Genomic DNA, 11,864 nt, shown 5'->3' with positions numbered 1-11,864 from the left:
GAGTGAGGAATACTATGAAAGATTATGACTGTGGTTGTATGTAAAGTTGGATGCTAAAAAAGTGTGGACAGTAACATAACATGAAATTTGAAACTAATGTCGGGTTTTGGGGCTTACGTTCTTTTTTGCTCATCGCTCATCGGTGCAATCAAATTGTCATCAAAATTCAAAATCTAGTATTATAAGATTGGTTTCCGCTGGAAAGTTTCTTATTCAGAAAGATAATCAATTGTGGTATCTGTTCTATCTGGTTTGATTTACCCTTGCATCTGTGTTTTAATCAAATTCAAGCGATGATTTCATCCTCTAATTCTGATTAACATTCGATTGAACCAGACATAATTCAGAAGAAGACAAGAAAAGAAGTTTTGTATTTTCTTAATTCTGACCAGATCCTGATTCAACAAATATAACATCAATTACACTGTCGAACTTAGAGCAAGCAATTCATTCAAATGTGGAAATCAGTTTCGAACCAGATTTCGAGCAAGTTAATACAAACAGGTTACATAACACTGCAATGTTCCATTCAAAATTAACGATGACAGCCCTGAACCTCTCCCCCCATTGGGCACAATTGTCTCTGCATCCATTGCATTTGGCTCCTACACCTTGCCTTGCCACAGATGCCTGAGATGCAGATGATGGAAGGAAGATGCATGATTAAGAATGAAAAGGTTTAACGGTATGGGATTGGATAATAAAGGTAGAACAGTAATCAATTACAACAGTTGGCTTGTGATGAGATAAAGAAGAAGAACTGACAAAATTAATACACAACCATAACGTGATAAATGTTTGAGAGTGATTTTAAAATGGCTTAAATCACTTTCGTCATGTTCAAAACCATTCCGAAACATACTTTCAATTTAAACTTTGATTGTATGAAAATTGTAGAGTATAGAACCAAGCATCCAAATAATTTTCCTATTGTTCCAAAAGCCATTCTCGAGAAACACTCATGAATATATCCAAAAACTCAGATATTCTTCTCAATAAGATAGGCTATGAGATTCTTGCTTCAGTTTCCAACTCAAAAAATGCCCAGATATATAGCATATTTTGTTTTAAGATATTCTTTTACTTGTGTTGGATTGGCAAAACATAAATCTTCAGAAACAATAAGGCTATTTCGCCAGAACTTTATTACAAATGAGTAGGAGATCGCTATAGGATATATTAAAAGGAAAGGAACCCTATAAAGATTTGGGGCGACATTGATTTGGTGTTCTCCTCTTGGAGCTTTCTCCTCCAAAGAGTTCTCTAACTATCCTCATCCCTCGAATACTTTGAGTTGCAGTGTTCGTTTCGATCCTTTGGAATTAGATTATCCCCCTATATGTTCTACTTCTATAAACCATGTGCTTTTCACTCTTTCAGAATAAGATTCCCCCCTTGTATGTTCCATTCTTATAAATTACAGTCTACAAAAATATTTTTATTATTAAATCTGCAAGAACAAATATGAAATTGCCGTCTACCGAACTTAGGTCATCTGAAAGTGGTACTACTATATTTTCTTTGGTTGTTGGATTATCAAAGTCTATTACAACACGTGCAATCAATTGTCATAAATACTTTATTTTCTGATTTTGAAAAGGAAAAGGTAGAGCAAAGGTAAACACAATACCTCTTGTACAGATCATTTACGTATCGTGATCCATTGTAAAACATGAACCACATCAGCACAACCACCAATGTATCTACAATAATATGTGGAGAATTCAAGAGTTTAACAGTAAGAACAAGAAGTAAGATTTGCGCGAACAAAATTTGATCTCACAACAATATCTGAACCAATGAAATTCAACTCCTGATCAGACAAAATCATAAATCCAGTAAATATAAGACACAGGCACACATAACAAGTATAATTAAGATTAGATAGCATATAACCATTTGACAATCAAATCCAAACAGCAGGATCTAACTTTAACAATAGAAAATAAGATTAAACCTTAACGCGAACAAAAGAAACAGTAAATATCAATAATGATTTGCCTGGACAATAGTACTGGCAGCACAATTTCAATCCAAATCAAAAGAAATGGGTACTATGCATGCTAGCAAGTGATAAAACAGATCACGGATCCATTAGTTAGGAAAAGGTGGGGTAGAACAGAGAGCATACTGAAGAGGATACGCTCCCACCAATCCAACATGTACAGCCCAAAAGTGACATTGTAAAGGTAGACCTTCCTTTGTATCCAATTCATGACTATAGAAAACCTACAAGCAAGAAGCAACCGCCAAGTCAACTTCAATCTAAAATTTCAGGTAATGGAAGTATGGGGAAACGGATGATGAAACAAGAGGTTTATTGGTCATGAAGGGCCGTATATTTGGCCGCGTTAAACATAAGTAGCATAATCGGACGAAGAAACATATGTTAAGAAAGAATTTTGTTTTCCTTTTGCTCCTCCGACGTCCAAATCTCATCATAAAAAATTAAAGTACTAGATCGAGCGGAGACCATATTCTATTGCCAAACTTCTCGATCGAGCATCAACAAATAGCAAGGAACAGAAAATTTTCGGATTCCTCCTTCAAAGTCAATTCTAAAAGCAAACACAGATCTAAGAACCCATAGACACGAAAAAAGAGAAATTGCTCAAAAAGAGCCGGTTCCATAAACGAAAGGGAATCGAAAATTAATGAGTTTTCATGCGGTTTTTCCCACGTTCGCTGCAGAAGTCATAGTAGAAAGGAGAAATACTCGCTTTTGCTTGAAAGGGGGGCGGAATCAAGCAGGAAATGATGAATTCCAGACAGATTAGAAAGACTACAGATGAACTTTAACAAGAAATTATCAAATTGAAGCTGTTTTTATGACCTAATTCGTCTCACCTTTCATGCAACGGATAGAAATGAAAATTGAGGAAGGCTTGATTCGAGAGCTCTGCCTGGAAGCTTCAGAGGTACAAAAGCTTCTGGAAATCAATGAAAAATTAGTCTGCCGTACCCCTATTTTCGCCTCGTCCTCTATTTATACCCTATTTATTCCACAAAATTACATAACTATCCTCCCGAAGGGAGGGCAGGGGTAAGCCTGGCCCAAAACTAACCTTGACCCATCTCCAAGTTTCGCGGGACAACGGAAAACGGCGCTCGTTTTCTTCAAAGTATATAAATTCATTTTTCTCCTAACTTCCTTTTCATTTCAACTTTCTTGCTGATCCTTTTCCTCAGGTACTCTCCTCTCTCCCTCCTTGTCTTTAAATTTTTACGTCGTCTTTTCAGTTTTCACAGCCTGAATTGAATCATACGGCTGACCACAACTTTGTCCTAGATCATCGGAATTGGTTCGACCTTTTCACTGCAATGAGTACTTCGTAATCTGGGTTTTTAATTTTTGGTCAATCGACTGGTCACTTAATCATTACCCCCTATGAAGCGAGGGATTGCTTATATTATTCTGCAAGTCGTCTTCGTTTTCATTATCTGTCTGTACGCTTCATTTGGTGGAAACTTTCGAATGCTTTAGGGACAAGAGATGGACATCGACGTTATCTTCGCAACGACTCGGAACGTAAGCCTCCAAACGGGTCGAAATGGGAAGGATAATCAATTAAGGGTTCCTAGGCAGCTCCATCCTGATCTTTATGGATGCTAAATAGCTTGTGGCCGTGAACATACGGCAGCTGTGGCGGCTGATGGGTCACGTTTTACCTGAGGTTTGGCCTTAATCCTGCTCTAAGTACCTAATTATTGTTCTTTTGAGATGTTTAGAAACTAGTTTGTTCTACATTTAAAACTCAACATTAGGCTTCTTTTCCCATTTTTTGGGGGGTTCTTTTTATTGAAATGGGTTCGAAAAGTAAAAATTGTTTGGAGAAGAACCAGAACAGTTCAGTTTCCACTCCCGAAATTGTTTAGAAAACAAAAATAATTTCGTTTCCTTTTATAAAAAGAAAAAAGAATTAATTGTATTGATTCTCGTAGCCTAGATGTGTGTCATGGTTTCGGACAAAAAGGAAATTAGTATAGCAATGTCACCAGATGTGGAACTGTAGAGCTTCCTCAATCCTTAGTCTTATTTGTCACCAGATGGTTTCTTCGATCCTTGTTATGTAGGTAAAAAACCACCCAGTAAAAGCTCAACCAGAAGATCAGCCAGGAATTATTATTCTTGCCAAGGAACCGGTTCTTGAAGTAAGTTTCATTAAGTTGAACTGTTTTTGCACTCTGTTTACCACTGTCAAACATTAATTTTGGGTTACCATCAGAGATTACCTTGCACATCAAACTCATAAAATGAATGGCCTGTGGCATCCCTTAGCAGGGCACAAGCAAGGGAAGTTGCATGCTTCCTTCCAAACCCTGAAAGACATTGCGGCTCTGAGCTGAGAGCTGGTCGTCAAATCACTAGTAAATTCATCTCTCTATTGGATGCAGAGGCAGTAAATGGAGTTCTTAGCCATACGGATTACGAGGAGCCTAAAGCACAACGTCCCAAGGTAGAAGATGAATCAGCTCCCAGCCGGTAAAAGTTTCCTTATCTTAAATTTTCTATTTCTGAGTTATGCAGTATCTACTTTTTGACCCTCCGCATGAAATGCTCGTTTGGGGACTCTTAGGTAGAAGTAGCAGATTTTTGTTTAATCTTGAGGAAGGCTTTCTTTCAAAATGTATCAATTTTGTTCATCTCTAGGAGGTTTAGATTCCTGTCGAGAGAGAGAGAGATCAAGATTTACAGGGAATGCACAAGAAGTCTTTCCCTCTCCATCCCTATAATCAGCAGATGTTTCTGAACGCAAGCTGGTGGTGGTTGTTCTTATTTCCTCTCCAACAGAGGGTTTTTTATTTTTATTTTTAATGTTTGAGCTGTCTTCGTACAAAGTCAAGTTCAATAGGAATTCTAAGGTGTTGTATGGGTTTAATACCTCTTAGTTTTTAGAGCTTAGGATTGGCAAATTCAGATTGGTGCAACTTATATCTGGTTATAGAAAGGAACGAGTTATACGAACTGTGAGCTAAGTCCCAAAAAAATTTCTAGTTGAATCTAAAATATAGATTTGTTGAACTTTTACAACGTTAATTGCTATTTCATGATTTAAGAGAAGTTTGAAGAAAAAAGAAGAAAGAAAGAGATAGAATAGAGGGCAGCCTGGTTTTTATGATACCAAATTAAATATAATCTATAAGCTTATTGGGAGATGAAAAAGATCCGATAGCTGAAATTTTGTTTAATCTCTGGTGTTGGATACTCCATTGAGACTTATGCCTTCATCCTTAGGATCGATCGAGCTTGGACCGAACATAGTGAATTGAACAATTGAGATTGAGGGGAATTTGAACATAGCATGTTTTTCAAATGCAACTATTTTACTACTTGTTATAGAGGAAGGCTAAACATGAAGATGGAAAATAAATAAGGTAATTCTTCATAGAGAATGAGCTTGGTTTTTAGTTTACAATTGCAAGCATCTAATCTCGATCGAGTTTGGAACGGGAAGGAATATAAGGATGGGATGAACTCGGTTGTCTTAATCTATTTGACGGAGAGATGTACAAATGTTTGTTGGTATTGCTCTGTTTTGACCATCTTTGGGGCCCTTTTAGAGGTAAATTTGGTTTCTAACTATGATTTGAACTGTGTAAGACTAATGTTTGGAGCTTGATCTTGTTAGACTTATCTCAGAAAGCCATGTTGGTTTAAATGTTTAGAACTTGAGGATGTTATCAAGAAATCATAGTCATAATACGAAGCCTCTTTTTATTGAGCAACTATGTACGGGTATCATATACATATGAACATGGTTGGAGTTAGAGGTAGCAACAAAGAGTTGCTAAACAATAGTGTAGTTTATACTACGAACCCTTCGATACTTAAGTTGGTTCTTCTAAGTCGTCCTGAGTTTGTTAGAGTTCGATATGATAGAGAGCGTCTGGGTGAGTGACTGTGAGTGGCTGTAGGTTGGGTTTGTTTAGCAGTGGAAAAAAAGTTGATGAAAATTCAATTTCATTCCTTTTGTCCCTAAGGTCAAGGTGTTAGAATGTTATTGTACATCCTCCCTCCATATCTCTCTCTCTACCATTCACAGTGCCTATACATATCATCATCTCCAACTGTACATCGAGTTCTTCGCAAGAATTTTTTTTTTTCTTCTTTTTTATAATAAACATTATTGGTTTAATTCAGTCAGTAAGATGAAACCCTAATGTGGAATCCACTTGGAGCTTCCACTCTTGGAAATTTCAACAGTTTATCTCCTCCAACTTCTTCCCACCTGCAAAAACAGATCAAAAAGGGTTTCAGTCTTAAGATCTCAGCTACTGTTTATTTTCTTGCTGATGTTTCTGAGAAAGAAAGCTACCTGTATTTAGTTACAAAGTAATGTAGAAAAGTAGAAATTTCAGCAATTCCCAGTTCTTTGCCAGGACATTGTCTAGTTCCACCTCCAAAGATGAAGAAGTAATTATGGGACTCCAAGTTTTTGTCCTGCAAAGATGTTACACAAGGGCAAAATGGTCATTTTTCAATAGTGGGTAAGAGAGATAAAGAAGGGTAGAGAGAGAGAGAGAGAGAGAGAGAGAACAAGACCCACCAGCCATCTCCAAGGGTTGAAGGTCAATGGTTCAGAATAGAGAAAAGAGTCATAGTTTATCTCTCTGGTATACACATAGATCCTCCATCCTTTTGGAATGAGAAAGCCTGTAAGAAAAAAAAGGTTAAAGATCGAGAGTTTTTAGCCCAACATTTTGGTTTGATCTAAGTAAGCACATTGCTGTGATAAAGAGGTGAAGAAGATCTGTCATTCTTTATGAGCCTTATCTAAGATTGACCCACAACACAGTGAAGAGAGAAGGAAAGTGTCCCAAAATGAAAAAGGTGACTCGATCACTTGAATTACTCGGACTACTCAACTCAAATCATAAAAGTTAAGTTGGGTTCATTTTCTTTTTTGATTTGGGTCAGGTTGAATTTTTAGTTGAAAATTCGTACGGTTCATAGGTTGGAACTTTTAAGTTGTTTATAAGAACTTTTAGCACCCATGCAACTCACCATTTAGTTCCATGTCCTTTGTAGTTTTCCTCAAGACCCCATTAACAATTGTGGCCAGCCTTGATGTTTCAAAGATCACCTAAACAATTCACAAGAAAAAAACAGTGTAAAGTTGGAATCTTTTTCTCTCTCTTCTTTTTTTGAAGGAAGAAAAACCCTCAAAGAAGTGAAAAGACAACAGTAAAAACATAAAAATCATACCGCACGAGTGAACTTCATAGCTTTAAGATCATCCCAATCAATGGGGTCCTCAGGATTTTTCTTCTCTCTGATTGCCAAATGCTCTTCCTGCAGATTTCAAATCTCTAACTTAGAAAAAGAAAAAGAAAAACAAACCCAACAGCCTTTTCAAACTTTTCCAGCTCAGATAAGTTGTAAATCATGTTTTGTTTCTTCCTTTAATAATACTCACTCTGAGTTGCTGAAGAACTTTGGGATGATCATGGAGAAACTTGACAGCCATCATTGAAGTTGTCGAAACAGTTTCATAGCCAGAGTACAAAACTGTGATGATCTGATCAATGATCTCTTCATCCTTCAGCTTATATTTGTTCTCCTCGCTCATAAAAAACCCAAGCATGTCATCTTTTTCTGTCTTTGAGGCTCTTCTCTCGTCTATCAGCTTCTGCAACAGCTTTATTATGATCTTCCTCGCCTGAAAATCACATCACACTTGTCCAGAAACTGCCGGAAATTACATTACTGGAATTCAAATACAAAATATCTCTTTACCTGAATTCCTTGGCGGTAGTTTGTGCCGGGAAAATCGATGGGGAGCGAGAGGGTGCCGAGAACGAGCTTGAAGAACTCCGGGATAAAAGATTCCGATAGAGGACCAGACTCGATTCCAGCAATCTGCTTCAAAGATGAGCAGAGAGCCATCTGAAGAGGAAGACGGGGGGGAAAATGAGTGAAAACAGAGGAAGGAGGAGTAACATCATTGGAACAAAATAGCAAATTTGCATTCTTTTCATATAGTTCACCTCTTTAGTCTTGTCTTGGATGTCAATGATTTGGCGATCCCAATTCCTCAAATGGGATCGCATAAACTCATCAACTTTAGGAAGAAGTCGGTCTTTAATCATGGTGGGGCTAACGACGGAGAGCAGAGCAGCTCTCATGAGCTTGTGGGCGCTGCCATGGACGGCGGCGATATTGCATTTGCCAAGGATGTCAAGCATGGACTGAGGGTAACCAGGGACAAGCCCTTTTGATTCATTCATCAAAACATATCTATTAACCTCTGGATCCATACAAACAATCGTAGGACACCCCAAAATATGGGACTTGAAAATGCTCCCATACCTTTTCAAAAACAAAAAACAGAGCAATGTTAAAGAAAATCCCAAAACCCCATAAATCCAAAGCCAGAAAACCGAGAAATCAGTACCTAGCTCTTTGGGATTTCATAAAGTTGGGACCTTGCTTGAGAAACTCAGTGGTTTCCCCAAAAATAGGCCAGCCCATTGTACCGGGAGGCAACCCTTTTTTGCTGTATCGAACTTCATTCCATCGCAGCAAAGCAGCGCAAAAACAGAGGAGCAAGAACAGAGCAAGAATGACCATGGCCAACGCCATTGAAGCTCCCAAGAAAAGAAGAGAGAGATTGAAAGAGAGTATGAATCTTGGTTGGATTTATGGGTAGCCAAGTGAGTATCATATATATAGACCTCTGAACCACCGCGTGTGGGAGGAGAGAGAAAGAAGAGAGGGCAGTAGTTAGTAGTTCGTGTGTGTTGTGTAGTGAGAGAAAGAGAGATCCCTATACTATAAGGGGAGGGGACCCTACCAATCTTAGAAGAAACTGGTAGGCTAAGAGCCGCACACTGTAAAGTTCAATGGCTATGGAAGAAATAAACTTGGCACTCTCTAATCCACGACCATTTCAAATTCCCCTCATAGGAAACTACACTTTTTCCACTACCCCTACGAACCTCCAAGTTTTTAATTTCAAAGAACCCTTCATTTATTTATTTCTTTGTTATTTTATTTCGATCTACTAAGCTAATAATTAAGTTAATTCGGATAAAATATAATTTTATATATAACGGTTCAATCTTTTATCTTTCAATTATTGACCTTAAAGAAGGGTCTTGAATTGAACTTAGTTTTATCAATTCTGAACTAGAGATGTTCACAAAGTGAGAGCGGAAAAAAATCTCTCCCTCATTCACCCACTTTGGAACAGGTCCCCTTGGAGCCATGACTCGAGATTTTCACCCCACAATGGTTTAGCTCAACATTCGCGTAGACCCAAAATGGACTCGTGAATTAGAAGTGGAATAAAATTGGTATGAGAGAAGAAAAAGGGGTTAGATTCTGATATAACATAAAAGCTTAGTAAAGGGAAATAGACAGAGAGTTAAGAAAGGATGTGTGGAAGAAGGAGAGCACATGCAAAGCACTCCATTTTACCAAAAACAAAAAACAAAAAAAAAAAGCCATAAAAGTCGGTCAATGGAATTTACATCATCCACTACAAACACACACATTCTTACCTCACCATACCATGTGATATCATAATTTTTTATTAAAAATAAATGTGAAATTTGTAGAGATGAAGATTGAAATAGGAGACGAAAAACGGACATATCTAATCTAGTCATAATATTGATAATTGGTACCAATTAGAGGATGGGTTATTAAATTCAATAATAGGGCTGCTACCCTTGTATTAAAATACAAATTCACATAGGCCTAGGTATAGGTGTAGAGTTAACTATGCTCCAATCAAATGTTGGAATTTCTATGAAAAAACATTATTTAATAATAATTAATTTGTGAAAGAAAATGAGATTTAAAAAATATATATTGAATATTAATCATAGGGCAAAGCCTCGAGTTTGATGCCTCAATGATGCTCAAAAAGGTTTCCCAAAAGTGCATCTGCCTTTCAACTCACTCTTCCTTGGGGAATTAAAAATGCACCCTTTTCTTTTTTATTTTTTTTATTTATTTATTACTATCGTCTCTTTTTATAAATAATATTCTTTCACCAGTAATAAAAGAATTTTATTTGTTCAAAAATATTCTTACGATTACTAATTGATTCAAAAATACTATTACTATTAATAATAAGTTTTAAATGTATTATTAATTCCCTTTATTTTTATAATTTTTTTTTAATGGAAACGTGTATTTAATAATTTGGTTTAATAACAAAAACGTGTACTTAAAAGCTTTGGTGCGTGCCATGAGGAATGAAACTTACGAAGAAGGTTGAAATAATTGTCTTGTTCTTACGATCTTTCATAGAAGACACCCGACACTTTCGTTAGACAAAAACGACGAAATGAATGGAAGGGGAGGAGGGGCAAGGGGTGTGGCAATCATGGTTTTGATTGTAGTAATACACACCATTCAAAATAGTATTGAGAGGATATGGGGGTGGCTTCCGTACAGTTGGTGTACATCATGTTCATCAGTCTAATCAACACCTTATACCCCTTCAAAATCACACATTTATTTTAGTTTTCAACTCTCTTGAATCCCTACTTAGAGGCTATGATTGTCATGGACTCGATTTAACCGCTACCGTGTCAGGTACCGACAATCTCCTATGGTTTGAGAAGATTGTTTCGTGGTGTCGTTTCCTTTCTCAGTTGAGGATAGAGTGTTTCTCGACACTTAATTGTCCCGACATTCTCCAACAACATAACCACGTTACCTACTTATTCTAAACACGCTTAATAGAGGACTTTGTTATCCCGTGTCGTTTATTCTAAAACTTATGTCAAACTCGCGTAACTATACATAAACAACGTTAAAATTTCGTGATGCGATCGAAGTTTTCCCCCCTGTTTTTCACTCTCTTGTTTGGAAGGTGAATGGCGACTTTGTTGTCTGGGGGTGGCACTAAAATTTGGAATGGATGGCGACTTGAAGAAAAGGGTGTATCCATTGCGATCCCTTTGAAAAGGATTTTACATAATTATCAAAATCTCAACTTTATTTATTTTATTTTATTTTCTCTCGAAGAAGTAAATTTTCTACCCTTTTTCCCACCACTATTCATATATGGAATACCCTTTAATTCCTGTAGACGTGGAGGGTATTGCCACGTTTGAGATTCTTTTTCTATTTAATGAATATTTTAATCTCGAATTATTTTTAAAATATTGTTTAATTATTAAATATTGGATTTTGTATTTAAAAAAATAAAAATCTAATCCTTTTAGACTTTAGAATTTTTAAATATTGAAAGGGATTGAGAGGCATTTATTAAGACTAACGATAGATAATTCTAATCATAAACATTGTTGTATGATTTATTATTATTATTATTATTCTGAAAAGTCGTAAATTTAATCAAATGAATTATACATTAAAAAAAAAAATCAAATATGTACTCATTAAATGAAAACAACATGTCGTGCCGCATTTTAAAACACATTTAGGAAAAGTATTTAATAAATGCGATTAATTTGTTTATTGGTCACTTTTTTAATTTTATTTTTAGAATAGTACATAGAGAAAATAGGAAAGTAGATTGAATTGGGTTTTTTTTTTTTTTTTTTTTTTTTTTTTTTTTTTTTTTTTTTTTTTTTTTTTTTTTTTTTTTTTTTTTTTTTTTTTTTTTTTGAAATATCATGCCTTGCCGACATTATATGATTAGAAATAAAAATAATTATTAATTATTAATTATTAAAAAGAAAAAGAAAATAATAATAATAATAATAAGAGACGGAGAAGAAGGGTGATGGAGATGGATGAATGCACACGCCTTCTTTAGAGATGAGAAACCAACATGGTTAGAAAGAGATAGAGACATGTTCCTAGAAGTTGTCCCGGATACGACTTGTATAATGTTTACGAGTGTTTTTAAAATACCTAATAATTTAAATATTTTAAATATATA

The 11,864-nt window shown here is 36.0% G+C and overlaps 2 protein-coding genes and 1 long non-coding RNA gene across 5 annotated transcripts; 1 reads left to right on the top strand and 2 right to left on the bottom strand.

Annotated features, from left to right (window-relative positions):
• Nucleotides 1-350: 350 nt before the first annotated feature.
• LOC111489112 lies at nt 351-2,980 on the bottom strand. The gene is made up of 4 exons (XM_023137161.1): nt 2,848-2,980; nt 2,132-2,229; nt 1,631-1,703; nt 351-630 (listed from the first exon to the last, which is right to left on the bottom strand). The coding sequence occupies exons 2-4, from the start codon at nt 2,214-2,216 to the stop codon at nt 606-608; spliced, it is 183 nt and encodes a 60-aa protein (XP_022992929.1). The 5' UTR covers nt 2,217-2,229; nt 2,848-2,980; the 3' UTR covers nt 351-605.
• A 95-nt stretch (nt 2,981-3,075) lies between these two features.
• LOC111489113 lies at nt 3,076-4,989 on the top strand. 3 transcript variants are annotated; one of them, XR_002719326.1, is made up of 5 exons: nt 3,076-3,189; nt 3,485-3,674; nt 4,075-4,152; nt 4,280-4,457; nt 4,652-4,989. It is a non-coding gene; the product is annotated as an uncharacterized LOC111489113 (long non-coding RNA). The 3 variants fall into 3 exon arrangements; XR_002719328.1 differs by lacking the exon at nt 3,485-3,674; XR_002719327.1 differs by lacking the exon at nt 3,076-3,189 and having other exon boundaries at nt 3,224-3,674; nt 4,280-4,483.
• A 693-nt stretch (nt 4,990-5,682) lies between these two features.
• Nucleotides 5,683-8,826, bottom strand: LOC111489110 (cytochrome P450 85A-like). Its single transcript, XM_023137153.1, has 9 exons — nt 8,397-8,826; nt 7,990-8,311; nt 7,739-7,888; nt 7,419-7,661; nt 7,208-7,294; nt 7,007-7,085; nt 6,549-6,655; nt 6,318-6,442; nt 5,683-6,230 (listed from the first exon to the last, which is right to left on the bottom strand). The coding sequence occupies exons 1-9, from the start codon at nt 8,582-8,584 to the stop codon at nt 6,143-6,145; spliced, it is 1,389 nt and encodes a 462-aa protein (XP_022992921.1). The 5' UTR covers nt 8,585-8,826; the 3' UTR covers nt 5,683-6,142.
• Nucleotides 8,827-11,864: the final 3,038 nt, after the last annotated feature.

Source organism: Cucurbita maxima, unplaced genomic scaffold (assembly GCF_002738345.1).
Source record: "Cucurbita maxima cultivar Rimu unplaced genomic scaffold, Cmax_1.0 Cma_Scf00014, whole genome shotgun sequence".
NCBI lineage: Eukaryota > Viridiplantae > Streptophyta > Magnoliopsida > Cucurbitales > Cucurbitaceae > Cucurbita > Cucurbita maxima.
The sequence above is the reverse complement of the archived record's forward strand: the minus strand, read 5'-3'. Positions and strand labels throughout refer to the sequence as shown.